Source organism: Taudactylus pleione, unplaced genomic scaffold (genome assembly GCF_031769625.1).
Source record: "Taudactylus pleione unplaced genomic scaffold, aTauple2 ptg000019l, whole genome shotgun sequence".
Lineage (NCBI taxonomy): Eukaryota > Metazoa > Chordata > Amphibia > Anura > Myobatrachidae > Taudactylus > Taudactylus pleione.
This window is the reverse complement of record NW_028284421.1, coordinates 23,296,153-23,310,934: the sequence shown is the minus strand read 5'-3', so window position 1 is coordinate 23,310,934 and position 14,782 is coordinate 23,296,153. Positions and strand designations below refer to the sequence as shown.

The following is a 14,782-nucleotide window of genomic DNA, read 5'->3' as shown; positions in this document are numbered from 1 at the left end:
TCCTGGAGCATAGAGCACAATAACTTCTTGAACTCCAGGGCCTTGTCCTGATTGGACTGAAGACCTGTGGTGAAAAACCGTCTGGGAGGCCTCTGGCGGAAGGACAGGGCGTACCCCTGAGAAACTACTTCTCTTACCCACGTGTCTGAAGTGGTCAGGCACCAGCTGTGGGCGAATTGAAGAAGTCGGCCTCCCACTTTGGGGTCCCCCAAAGAGAGGCCCGTCCTGTCAGGCTGAAGGATTGTCGTCGGACTTGGGAGCAGGATGTCTGGTACTCCACGCCTGCTTCTTTGGCTTCATAGGTTTCTTGGCAGCAGTCCGCCTTGAAAAGGACTGTACCCTGGACCTACTCTGGGTTCTATAGGGCCGAAAGGACGAAGAGCCCGACCCTGATGGGACTGTAGCCGATGGCAGGCATGCAGACTTAGCAGCCGCCAGAGTAGCCACAATTTTGTCCAGATCAGGGCCAAAAAGTACTTCTCCATTAAAGAGTAAACCCTTCTTGGAATCAGCATCCGCCTTCCAAGAACGCAACCACAGGGTGCGACGAGCTGCCACTGTTGCCGAGGAGATCCTAGAAGCAAGAAGGCCTATATCCAAGGCCGCCTCATTAATGTAGGTGGCTGAGTCCCTGAGATTACCCACCAACTCCACCTGATCAGGTGATGAATCTCCACCAACTGTACATGACTTACGGTACATTTTGGATGCAGGGGAAAATCATGTTATCTGTCAGATATGATGAGTGACACTTAGAACTGTAGGTGACACACCTCACAGACAACAGTAGTAGTGAGGTAAAAAAAAAAACACCCTGCGACACCGCACCGCACGGGCTTTAGCAGAGAAGAACATGGATAGGTAAAATGGCTGACAGTCAGAAATAAAGTACAGGCAGCAGCGCTAGCATGAAGTCACATACAATGCAGAAATCAACCCTGCACGATTAGCGCTGAGCTCAACTACTCAGAGTGAGTCTGGTAGGAAACAGCGCTGCATACTCTGACCTGCTATCTGCGGAGGAGAGGTATGCAGGGGGGACCCGGACCACGATGCCAGCCAGCGTTAAGCTCCAGCAATGTTTGCCACACCTTGTAAAAAGATGGCCACAGAGGAGGCGGAGTCCGGGGGAGGAGCGGCTGCACTGGCTCAGACCGCTGTAGAGAGGCTGTGTGCAGCGGGAGAGGCGCCAACTGCTATGCAGGGAAGGTGCGCTCCCCTGGCCTGCATTTAACCCCCGGGATGCCAGAGCGTTTCCACACCGCTACGGCTCGCTGTGTCGGGGGGGTAGTGGAAGCGCAGGTGCAGTACCTGGCTCCAGGCTGCATCCAGTCCCCAGGGAGCTCCCTGCCTGGGGACTCAGGACTGTGCTCTCTGGCGGGGACCCGCCGCTTACCTGTGACCCCTGTAAATCCAGCCACAGTCCAGGTAACCGGGGTCACCGCTAGCTGTGACCCCAGTTACCTACCAGGATCCCTGGATCAGTACCGGCGTTCTGGTACCAGAGGGTGTAGGAGTGATGGCATGTACGTCAGCACTGACTGTCCATGCCGTACATTCTAGGTGTGCAGCCACAGCTGCCTTGAAAAAAAAACTTCAGGGGCAATCAAATAGTTCCCCTCTGTAAAGGTGCTCCGACTTCGAGCCGGGCACCAACGAAAACGGAGTGCCTGAGGCTCGGGGGTGGGGTATAGGAGAGGGACCCCAGTTCATCCTGGGAGGCTGAAAACTTAATTCTGTGGTGCCTGGATGTCTGCCGCCATCGCCTATACCCCAAGGTATCCTATGGATACCCTATGGACCCTGCAGTAGAAACGTCTATTTAAAATTGCTAACAGTGTTTCTCAATTGAGTTATTCATTTGTTCAGGCAGTTGGTTTTTCATAAGAATGACTTTATTTAATAAATATTAAATAACACAGCCACTCTGAGGGGTAGATTTACTAAACCATCTAAAACAGACCAGTGGAGGTGTTGCCCATAGCAACAAAATGGATGCGGTCTATAATTTTCTAGAATGCAATATCGAAATGAGAGCTGTGATCTGATTGGGTGTATGGACAACACCACTTTTTATATTTAGAAGCTTTAGTAAATGTACCAACTAGGAGGACAAAGACAAAAGACTATTAGGGAGGAGAAGTGGTTTGGTGATCAATATTTATTTTCTTGCCTCTAAATGTCTGGATTGGTGTTCCCTTTATTAAACAGCATGACCTTCATTATATGTACGTGTAGAACCGGTCCACCAAAGTGAAGCTAGTTTGCTTGAAATATTAGTTGTCGTCAGAAACACAGCCCTTCTGTTTCCCTTCTTCTGTAGATGCTGTTACTGTCAGTCCAGCATTATGCAGTATCAGATTTACAGATCATGTTCTCTGCTTAATGCTGGTATAAGGAGGAAAGAAACCACTCAATGCCGCCAGGTGTCGTCATACACTATTGCTGCAGTCACACCAAACAGCCCTCGGGACCAGGTCCCATGCAATGTAATGGTGGTAAAAAAAATAAGTACAAAATCGCTATTTTGGGGTGCAAAAGTGGGGAAACCACTCAGCACCCAAAGGATAACTGCATCAAAAAACAATGTGTTGATATGGCAAGCCTGTGGACACCTTCCACGTGCTTCATATTGTGATGTTCATAATTGTTATCACAAGTACACCTGAAAAGTTGGGCTGATCTATTTGGTACATTTAAGATCAATGAAAATTTAGTTCACACAGCCATTGTATTTTTGAAATTCCCTTATCCCCCAGCATGGGTGGGAAACATGAGCTGCCATGCAGTATTTTGGAGGTGAAGGGAAGCATTATTAACACACTGTCCTGGAAGCTCACACTCTTTTCTAAGAAATGCACCTCCATATTCAGCAGAAAGGCCTTACCTCAAGCAAGTGTCTTTCAATTGTGTGGGCTGAGCTCAAGTTCTACCTTACTCCCAGATGCCATTTCCTACATGCACATGTCCTCAGCATTGTGTATTAGTGGTAGGGAACAGTTAGATATTTTCTGAATCACTTCTCCAGATGCCCAATCCATGCATGAATGAATGAATGAATGATGTGTACTAAATGCATGCGCAGAAACACCAGCAGCTGTCCAGACACACTTTTATTTTATTTTCCTCTTACAAATGTCTTTGTGCCTATAAGATAGCAGACGTGTTCCCTGTAGTGGGCGGTCCCGCCGAGGCATCAGATGGTACGTATTCGATATGAAAAGCCGGCTGCCGCATGACCGGCATTTCGATTCCGGCAGCCCGACAAAACAACAGAGCCTGGCAACGGAAGCCCAACAGTGCTGGAAATTCTGATCGTCCCGAAGGTAAACTTACTAACTGTCCTTAGGGGTGCCTAACCCCTCCCTAAACTTAAGTCCTAGGCTTATAGTGAACAAAAGAGGGTTGCATTATATACCATCCAGTTGTTTTTTTTTATTACCAACTATTTAATGAAAGCTTACTATTGTAATCATTTCCACAGAGGATTACAAGGCAGAATTGTGTGCCACTTTGAATGTCTTATATTTTCCCACTAGTCATTGGAGCAGATGGATCAAACATTTGCAGGCAAGGTTCCTGTAGAAAATGTGTCTGTAGCCATGCTACCCTGTTTGCTCATGTGAATCAGTGTACATATGTGAAATTATAAATGTATACTTAAATAAAAAATAGTAAATGAAACAGGTAGGCAGCACTGGGAGCTTCCAAAGTATCTCTGGCAGGGTTCACTTAAGCATTGTAGCAGTGGAAGAAAAGGGGACTGGTGGTATTTGGCCTGCGGCAACCTGGTTCCTAATTTAGAAAATGACAGCAGCAGTGCCATATCCCTTTCCAGTATAGCCAACAGAAGACACTACTCATGGATCTAGCTGGACCCTGCACAGACTGTCATTAAGAAAACAAAATGGGGGCCTCTACTTTCTTTTTTTTTTTTTAAACATCCTTTGCACCTGTGACCAGATGACCGAACTCTGCTAGGCAATTACAGATTCTTTGTCCACTGACTTGGACTAGAGGGTGGTTACTCTCAGGACTGCAACTCCTAGAAATTCCATCACTGACTCCAACTGCATAGTGACCAGGTACATCACTGCCACAACCAGACCCCTGCACTGGCACATCTTCTGGGTATTGCTGCAACAATTCCTGGGTAGTGTCAGTTAATTCCCACTGGTCTGGACCAGTTCTGAAAGATAGCTGGCAGAGGGTTTCAGAGACACTGGGCTCAATCCAGATCGGAACAATGGTCTAGTGGTCACAGGACACAGCTACGTGCTTGTGTCTTAAGGCAAAATGTTTATTGCTGAAGTGTCTTGAAAAAGACAATTCCCCTTACAGAAGGTGCATAGGGGCAATCACAGCTTACAGATGTTCAGAGAATACACAATACCATAGGGGATAACTCCACCCTGGGTCTCTAAACCAACCAAGCTAAGTGCATGTGCTGTGCATGCACACATTTAACATTGTCCCTAATTGAATCTACCTGAGCCCACTTGGACAGATAACCACCATCCAGGTGCCAGCAAGTCTGAACAGAGGGAGGGATATTTCCCTCCAAAACTACTTCCAGGATTTTGCTGGGGGATCGGATTACCTTCACTGGCTGAATTTGCTACTTGGGGATCTTGTATCCCTGCCTCATACTCCTGGCCACAGAGTGGGCACTTATTGTAACTCCAAGAAAATAATTAGCTGGCTGTGATGCCAGCTCTCTGCATCTCCACAAAGCACTTTGACACTGCAGAGGAAAATCTTCTTTCCCTGGGAGGCGGAACGGAGAACCAACAGCCCACGGAGGGCTCCAGCTCCTCCTAGATCAGGCCTGGACAACCTGTGGCTCTCTAGCTGTTGTGAAACTACAAGTCCCAGCAAAGCCTCCCACCGATCAGCTGGTAAAGCATGCTAGACTTTGTTTCACAGCAGCTAGTAGGCCGCAGATTGGTCAGGCCTGACCTAGATCAAACAGGGAAAGGGAAGTACATTTTACTTGTATATGTTTAATGTAAGTAGGTTTAAATGTATATTACACCACACACACTTTGTGCCCAGGCTTTACACACCACAGCAGCTCAGGATCTGTGTTCCCTGCTCAGTGCTGTACAGCCACAGCCAAAAGATGAGAGAAGTATTGGTTTTCACAGTTTGCGGCTTCAGTGGTTTTAGACCTTTTTGCCAGATGTTACTATGGTATACTGACGTAAAATTACAAGCATTACTTACTTGCTTCTCAGGCAAAATTGTGAGTGAGCCCACTCCCTTGGCTGAGAACACAGCCATGAATAAAGAATGATAACAAAACATCCTCCAAGTACAATTTCTCCCAACCATCCAAGAACAGGTGACAAACAATGCCTTTTCCAGCATGATAGTTATCACTTTTGCCTTATGGCAAGGTGCTTCAAGTGGCTTGGGGAACAAAACATCGAAATGTTGGGTCCATGGCCAGGAAACTCCATAAATTCTCAATGGGATTAAGATTTGTGGTCAATCCTCAAGAGGCAGATGGACAAACAAGCACCCACAAATTCTGACAAACTCCAAGCATTGATTAGGCAAGACTGGGCGGCCATCAGTCAGAAACAATTTCTGGGCTGCTTAGACAGCATGCAGGGTGACTTGCAGAGGTCTTGAAAAAAAAAAAAAGGGTCAACACTGCAAATATTGACTATTTGCATTATCTTAATGTAATTGTCAATACAAGCCTTTGACATTGATGAAATGCTTGTAATTTTACTTCAGTATACAATAGTAACATCTGACAAAAGGTCTAAACTCTGAAGCAGCAAACTTTGTGAAAACCAATACTTGTTTAAATCTCAAAAGTTTTGGCCAAACTGTACATACTAAGTTTTCAGAACACTATTTAAACCTTTATATATTTCTTTATGTATTTATACACAGGACTGTGTTAACGGAGGCTCAGTAGGCTGAATCGCCACAGTTGTTTGACTCAGAAGACTGCAAGGAACGCTGCAGCCTGGACTCTCAGCACTGGGGGTACAAGGAGCTGGTTTCACTTGTCCCCCAGTGCTAGGCAGCCCAGAGTATCTTCGCACCAGGTCCCGATTCTCTGCGCTGGGAGCCAGCTTTCACAGTCCCCAGTGTGTGGCTACATAACCCTGCAGCAGCTCTGTAGTGCTGGGAGCTAAGCTCCCAGTCCCCAGCGGTCGGTACACAGCCCTGCAGCCTGGGTCCACATCTCAGCTGCAGAGGCTCTTTGTACACTGTCCGCCCGATGCAGATCACCTCCAACGGCTGCAGCGCTTCACATTACATTAAAAGATACATTTAAACACATGGCGCCTAGTGCTGGCATTGAAATTGGCACCCTGCGTAGGATTGGTCCATTTGAAGATTGCGCCACGCCACGAGGGTAAACTATCAGTGCTGCAGCCACCATCTATACAGGGACCTTGCTACAGCACCACCGAAGTTGAATCACTTGCATATAAAAGGGACTGAATCCCCAAAAAAGTGATGAGGAATTTGAAGAGGTGCTGCAGACATACACTCTTCAGGAAGAACTAGTTCAAGATAATTTGGACAGACATCACGAGGCTCCCAGCAGCTTGAATTTGGCACTTTAGGGATTGATTCAATCAGACTCGCCTCACGAGTAGCCCGTGCGGTTCATACAGTAGCTTAAGACTTTGTTTGCAGCCCCATAAGTGTTCCCAGTTCGTTGCAATGACAAATCACCCCCCCTCATAGCTAATGTAGTGCCTGGTGGCACAAGGCACTAGTAGGAGTGGCCATGCATGGGAAGTTAACCAACATAAGCAGAACACAAAGGCAAATTCACATCCCCCAGACAGAGTTGCAGGGAAAACCCATCCCCACAGTAGCTTTTGTATATATCTACCTAACCTAGTCAGGGAATGTCATTAAACATCTACTTACACTATATTAATCTATAAAATACACATTTTTAAACCAAGCAAGAAATTAAAAAAAGAGGGGGGTAACCCTTCCAAGTTTATTTAATCAGGCAACTCAATTACAAAAATATTAAGATACCTCCAACACCAGCCACACATACAGTGCGCCATTTATACAAAGGTAAAGGAAGTCACTCCATCAGTTAACTTCTTACACATTAGGTCACTGTCACAATTGTGGAGAGTACTGAGGAATGATTTTCCTCATTTATCCCTGAGTTTACATATATACATACATAATAGAGGTGATCTCTGTAGTGTATGCAAGACAACTGGCAGGATCCTTCAGCAGTTTGGTTCTTTTCATGGCTTGTGTTTCACTATGTAGCCATCACATTGGAATGAAACCAACTAAGGTAATTAAAGCAATGGAGATTCTATAAAAATGGCAAGGACATCAAAACATTAAGTTTGATAACTTTTACATACAAGATATGCAATACTGAAAGACAATCCAGGGGAGTGGAGTGTATTTTCTGTAACAATGTGGTTGTTTTGTGGAATAGATATTGACAAGTAACCTGGTCATTTAGGCCTGTGTATAGTGCTTGAAATTCCTTGATCAATGCACACCAGGTCTTTATCTGCTAAGGTCCCTAGATGTCCTGCTTCCAATATTCTTTTCTTCAGGGCACAGGTTATTGAAGAAAGGATGCTTGATGGCATCACTCAGTGTGATCCTCAGTGTGGGGCTGTACTCCAGCATCTTCTGTAGAAGATCAAACAGGTCACGATGCTCAGGAGAATGTCCCGTCTTGTAAGACTGAAAAGCAAAAATAGCAGCTTAATAAATAAGAGGTGAGAGAGTTACACAATACTCTAGCATATCTGTAGAATTCTCTATATTGGATAAACATCCTCGCGCACTTTACCTAAAGCAATTCCCAGACGGTCCCAAACTTATGCAATACCCAACTTACTGCATGCAAGACAGTGAATACAATGTAGTTTGGCTGACACGCAGGTAGTTTTCAGGTAAAGCTGGGTACACACTGGGACGATGTTGTTACGATTTGGACAAATCATAACATCGTGCAGTGTGTATGCACGATATGCGTGGTCAATCAATGTACAAACAAAAATACAACTCTGCATTAGAGAGGTGCTAACATACTTATATACCAGCATCACTAGTTTTCACTCACAGTGAGTTTAAAACACCTTAAACTCGTTCGTAAATGGAGCCCTAAGTGCTCAGTTTTGCAATACACTTTACGAAATAAGAACGGGCATCTCAAACTCATAAGCAACACATGCCCCAAATGACAAATTCCTTTGTACACTAACAATCTCAGTGCCTCTCATTGTAGTAATCTTAAAAAGGTTCATATAACAAGTAAATGTTAAACTGAGCACTGATACTAGAGGGTTAGTACTGTTCTGAAAGAGGTGGCAAACAGACCCATAAATAAGCCATTTACCAATAAAGGATGGCAGTTCTTGCTGACGTATCGTCCCTCTGAGGTGGTTTCATCCCAGATCAAGGATCCATTGTGGAAGTATTTTTGTTTCCTGTTTTAAAAGTTACAACAATAAAATGTATGCTAAAACACAATTTCGTAGATATATAAAAAAAAATACATACATTGCAGGTCCATCAAGTTCAATCTTTCAGAAATTCTAGTAGCACCAAACGAACAACTGAAGTCCTATGGCTAGGGGCGGGGTATATATTGAGGAAGACCAGAGGCATCCTGGGGAGCTGAAGCTTTAACTGTTTGGTGCCTGGTCTTCAACCATAATATCCTCCATGGTATCCTTGTGGATCCAAATGGACCCTGAAGAAAGGCTTCGTTGTCCTCTTCATATTTAGAAGAAAAAAAAAAGTTATGGTAAAACTTACCTTTGTTAACTATCTTTCTTTGAAGTCCATAGGGTCCACAGGGAGACAATGGGGTGTAGGTGGGACCTGGAGGACCAGACACCAACAGTACAGCTTTTCAATCCCAGGACGCTCTGGTCCTTCCCCCTATACCCCGCCCACATCCTGAGGCAAATCAGTTTTGTTAACAAGCCCAAGGCAGGAGAGGAGAGAAGGAAGACTGGTACACTGAAGAATCACACACTCACACAGATAAGGATACAAGTGACCAAGAGAATAAACCCATAGAAGCCAGATGTGTCAGAGCAGGTGCCCTGTGGACCCTATGGACTTGGAAGTTAACAAAAGGTATGTTTTACCATAACTCTCCTTTTCTTCAGGGTCCATAGTGCTCCACAGGGAGATAATGGAGATATCCCAAAGCAGTTCAAGAATGCTCCGGAGCTGATTGGAGAACCCTACGCCCAAAGGAAGCATCCTGAGGCAAATGTATCAAAGGCATGAAACCTAAGAAAGATGTGGACAGAAGACCAGGTGGCTGCCTTGCATAGCTGTTCAGCTGAGACGCCACAACTTGCTGCCCACGAGGGACCCACAGAGCGAGTAGAATGAGCAGATACTGTAGCCGGCACAGGAAGGCCAGACTGTGTGTGTAAGCCTGTGAGATACTCATGAGAATCCATCTAGCCAGAGTCTGTTTGTTAGCTGGCCATCCCTTCTTGTGGAATCCATATAGGACGAAGAGGGAGTCAGATTTCCTGATGGAAGTAGTACGGTCCACGTACAGTCAGGTGCATAAATATTGGGATATTGACAGAATTTTCATATTTTGGCCTCTATTCATCACCACAATGGCTTTGAAATGGAACAAACAAGATGGGCTTTAACTGCAGATTTTCAGATATAAATTTTAGTGTAATTACATTCAAATCAGGTGAACAGTGTAGGAATTACAACGGTTTCTATATGTGCCTCCCACTTTTTATGGGGCCAAAAGTAATGGGACAAACTAAACAATCCTAAATGTAACTTTCACTTTAATACTTTGTTACAAACCCTTTGCAGGCAATTACAGCCTGAAGTCTGGAACGCATAGACATCACCAGACGCTGGGTTTCATCCCTGGTGATGCTCTGCCAGGCCTCTACTGCAAATGTCTTCAGTTCCTGCTTGTTCTTGGGGCATTTTCCCTGCAGTTTTGTCTTCATCAAGTGAAATGCATGCTCAATCTGATTCAGGTCAGGGGATTGACTTGGCCATTGCATAACACTCCACTTTTTAGCCTTAAAAAAACTCTTTGGTTGCTTTTGCAGTATGCTTCGGGTCATTGTCCATCTGCACTGTGAACCGCCGTCCAATGAGTTCTGATGCATTTGACTGAATATGAGCATATAATATTGCCCAAAACACTTCGGAATTTCATTCTGCTGCTTTTGTCAGCAGTCACATCAATAAATACAAGGGAACCAGTTCCATTGGCAGCCATACATGGCCACGCCATGACACTACCACCAGCATGCTTCACTGATGACGTGGTATGTTTTGGATCATGAGCAGTTCCTTTCCTTCGCCATACACTTCTCATCCCATCACTCTGGTACAAGTTGATCTTCGTCTCATCTGTCCATAGGATGTTGTTCCAGAACTGTAATGGCTTTTTTTAGATGTTGTTTGGCAAACTCTAATCTGGTCTTCCTGTTTTTGTGCCTCACCAATGGTTTACATCTTGTGGTGAACCCTCTATATTCACTCTTGTGAAGTCTTCTCTTGATTGTTGACTTTGACACATATACAACTACCTCCTGGAGAGTGTTCTTGATTTGGCCAACTGTTGTGAAGGGGTTTTTCTTCACCATGGAAATAATTCTTCTGTCATCCACCACAGTTGTTTTCCGTGGTCTTCCGGGTCTTTTGATGTTGCTGACCTCTCTGGTGCGTTCTTTCTTTTTAAGAATGTTCCAAACAGCAAAAACATTAGGTGGTGGCCAAATCAACTATTTCTCTAATGGGTTTGTTTTGTGATTTTTCAGCCTAATGATGGCTTTTTCACTGATAGTGACAGCTCTGTGGATCTCATATTGAGAGTGGACAGCAACTGATTCCAAATGCAAATGTCACACCTAGAATCAACTTCAGACTTTTTACCTGCTTAATTGATAATGAAATAACGAGGGAATAGCCCACACCTGTCCATGAAATAGCTTTTGAGTTGATAGTCCCATTACTTTTGGCCCCTTAAAAAGTGGGAGGCACATATAGAAACCGTTGTAATTCCTACACCGTTCACCTGTTTTGGATGTAATTGCCCTCAAATTAAATCTGAAAGTCTGCAGTTAAAGCACATCTTGTTTTTCATTTCAAAGCCATTGTGGTGGTGAATAGAGGTCAAAATATGAAAATTCTGTCAATGTCCCAATATTTATGCACCTGACTGTATATACTTCTGTGCTTTTGTATAATGCCCACATGAACCCTCTGGGTTCATATATGTATCTGCAAATCTGGCTCTGATACTAGCCAGTGCCTTTCCAGCCATTTACCTCACCGCACGTCACTGGTTCCAACTACCGGCTCAATTCATCAGATGGTGGACTTGTGAAGTCTTCTCTTGATTGTTGAATGTTCCAAACAGTTGATTTGGCCACACCTAATGTTTTTGCTATCTCTCTGATGGGTTTGTTCTGATTTTTCAGCCTAATGATGGCTTGCTACACTGATAGTGACAGCTCTGTGGATCTCATATTGAGAGTGGACAGCAGCTGATTCCAAATGCAAGTGTCACACCTAGAATCAACTTCAGACTTTTTACCTGCTTAATTGATAATGAAATAACGAGGGAATAGCCCACACCTGTCCATGAAATAGCTTTTGAGTTGATAGTCCCATTACTTTTGGCCCCTTAAAAAGTGGGAGGCACATATAGAAACCGTTGTAATTCCTACACCGTTCACCTGATTTGGTTGTAATTACCCTCAAATTAAATCTGAAAGTCTGCAGTTACAGCACATCTTGTTTGTTTAACTTCAAAGCCATTGTGGTGGTGAGTAGAGGCCAAAATACGAAAATTCTGTCAATATCCCAATATTTATGCACCAGACTGTAGATCTTTAGAGCACGGACCACATCCAGAGAGGACTCACCTGCCGAGAGGTGTGGTTAATTAAAGGCCGGAACCAAAATTTCTTAATTTAGGTGGAAAAGAGAAACCACATTGGGAAGGAAGCCCGGGCGTGTGCTAAGAACAGCCCTGTCCCGATGAAAGATTAAAAAGGGGGAGCGACATGAAAGTGCCCCTAAATCCGATACTCTATGGGCAGATGCGATAGCCAGAAGAAACAGTCTTTGCAGTGAGCCACTTGATATCCCATGAATCCAGGGGTTCAAATGGAGGTTCCTAAAGTGCTTGGAGCACCACTGCCAAATCCCATATAGCCACAGGAGGGACAAAGGGAGGCTTGTTAACATAAAACACCTTGCAGGAAGGTGTGAGCATCCGGTATAGGAGCAATTCTGCGCTAGAACCAGATGGACAAAGCACTTTCAGAGAAGCTAGACGGAGGCCAAGATCCAATCCAGCCTGAAGAAAGGAAAGAATTCTAGACACCTTAAAAACTTGACATCATAGTTTCTCTGAGCACACCATTGAAAAATATGTATGCCATATTCTGTGATGAATCCTGGCTGAGGTCGGTTTACAGGCTCAAGAGCCAAGCCGTTAGACGGGCTTGTAGACATGGGACCTGAGATAACAGGTCTACTCGTAGAGGAAGTTGAAGAGACTATGAAGATCGGAGTACCAATGGCATCTGGTCCAAGCCAGAGCGGTCAACAGGACTGTGCCCCCTTCCTGCTTGAACTTTCGAAGAACTTTAGGAAGCAGGGATGTTGGAGGGAAAGATATGCCAAATGGAAAGTCCATTTCACAGACAATGCATCCACGAAAACTGCGTCAGGGTCCCTTGACGTGGTTCCATATACTGGAAGTTTGTTGTTGTGTCCTGAGGCCATGAGATTCACATCCGGCAGACCCCATTTGTCCACCAGGAGCTGAAAAAGACTTCTGGATGTAGAGACCACTCTCCTGCATGCACGTCGTGACGGCTGTGGAAATCTGCTTTCCAATTGAGAACTACTGGGATGCATACTGCAGAGATGGCATTCGGTCCATGTGTGAATGTGGGACACTTCTGCATTGCTGCCTGACTTAAGAGTGCCTCCTTGGTGATTGAGGTAGGCCACGTGGCGTTGTCGGACTGAACTTGTACTGGCCTGCCCCGAAGAATATCCTGAGCCAGAGTGAGAGCTCTGTAGATGGCTCAAAGTTCCAAGACATTGACTGGTAACCCTGCCCCGACTGGGGTCAAGCAGCCCTGGAAGGAGTGCTGGCCAGTCACTGCACCCCACCCTCGGAGGCTTGCGTACGTGGTGAGGAGAGCCCAGTCCGGGATACAAAAGGGATGACCCTTGTCTAAATGGAATGTCTGTAGCCACCAGGCTAGGGACAGGTGAACCTCTGGGGGGAGGCCCATCGTCTGGGATCGAAGTAGTGGGGTAGCCCGTTCCACCTGGAGAATCAGGTGTTGTACGGGCCTGGAGTGAAACTGAGCAAACTCCACCATGTCCAAGGTGGACACCATTGAATCCAAGGCCTGCATTGCAGCGTGAATTGACAGTCGGCGACTGCGGAGCAGTCTGCGCGCTCTGAAGTATTAATGTTATCTTGTCTGTTTGTAAGATTCTCTGAACCTGAGAGTCAAAGAGGGCTCCTAAATGTACAATTCTTTGAGAAGGTGTCAGGGAAGCCTTTTTCCAGTTGATCAGCCAGCCGTGTGTTTGTAGGAAGGCAACGGTTACCTGCAGATGGAGGTGAAGAATCTCTGGGGAGCTGGCCAACAGCAAGAGGTTGTCCAAGTACTGGAGTAGTCTGATCCCTTGAGGCTGGAAAAGACCCGAGGGGCCATTGAGAGCCTGAAATAGGTAATGCTGCTGCAGGATAGCAAACCGGAGATATTGTTGATGAGAAGGCACTATAGGTACATGTAGGTAAGCGTCCTGAATGTTCAGAGACACCATAAAATCCCCAGGCTCCATAGCTAGGATAATAGAGCGGAGGGTTTCCATATGAAACCTGGGCACCCTGATAAACTTGTTCAGAGATTTGAGGTTGAGGATTGGCCGATGAGACCCATTGGGCTTCTGAACCAGGAAAAGGGTAGAATAATAGCCCTTGCCTCGTTGTGAGGAGGGGACCGGAATTATTACTGCTGAATTCAGTAAGAACTGAATGACTTGTTGGAGCAGCAGGGTCTTGCTTGGGTCAGATGGAAGTCCTGTGCAAATAAAGAACTGCTTGGGGAAGGGGGGGGGGCAAGTCGCCTTAGGAAGGATAGGGCATATCCGTGGGAGACCACTTCTCTTACCTCAGGCGTCTGGTGTGGTCTGCCGCCAAAACTGGGAGAGTTTAAGAAATCAGCCACCCCATCAGGCTGTAGGTTTGTCCTCAGACTTGGCACGTAGACATCTACTAGCCCAGGCTTGTTTTTGCCCTAGGCTTGGAGGCCTTGGCTGATGCCTGCTGCCATGGAATGGACTGACCCTTAGCTTTTCCTCAAGGGTGAAAGGATCGAAAGTATGACATCTGAGGCTTCGTATTATATGCAGAGGGCAGGAACGCAGACTTCGAAGCTGCCAAAGTAGGCAGAATTTTAATTCTGGACCAAATAGGATATTCTCCAGAATAAGGAAGAGACTCCAGAGCCCTTTTTGAGTCAGGCTCCGTTCCTGGAAAGCAGATTCAAACAATACGATGGGCCACTACCAAAGTGGCAGATATGCTGGAGGACAGGAGAACCGTATCCATAGCTGCTTCTCCCAAATAGGAAGCTGCATCTGTAATGTGAGATAATATGAGATATGGTAAGAACTTACCCTTGTTATCTCTATTTCTACGAAGTCCATAGGGTTCCACAGAATACCTTGGGGTATAGGTGATGACGTCAGTCTTCAGGCACCACAG

The 14,782-nt window shown here is 45.5% G+C and overlaps 1 protein-coding gene across 1 annotated transcript in view; it reads right to left on the bottom strand.

Moving 5' to 3' along the window:
* Positions 1-6,948: 6,948 nt before the first annotated feature.
* The window catches only part of CLK3 (CDC like kinase 3), a 94,290-nt gene continuing 86,456 nt past the window's right edge, over positions 6,949-14,782 (bottom strand). The window contains exons 13-14 of the mRNA XM_088446127.1: positions 8,366-8,456; positions 6,949-7,707 (exon numbers count right to left, since the gene is read on the bottom strand). Coding sequence (XP_088302253.1) covers positions 7,525-7,707; positions 8,366-8,456 — 274 coding nt within the window. The 3' untranslated portion in view covers positions 6,949-7,524. The remainder of the gene's footprint in view (positions 7,708-8,365; positions 8,457-14,782) is intronic.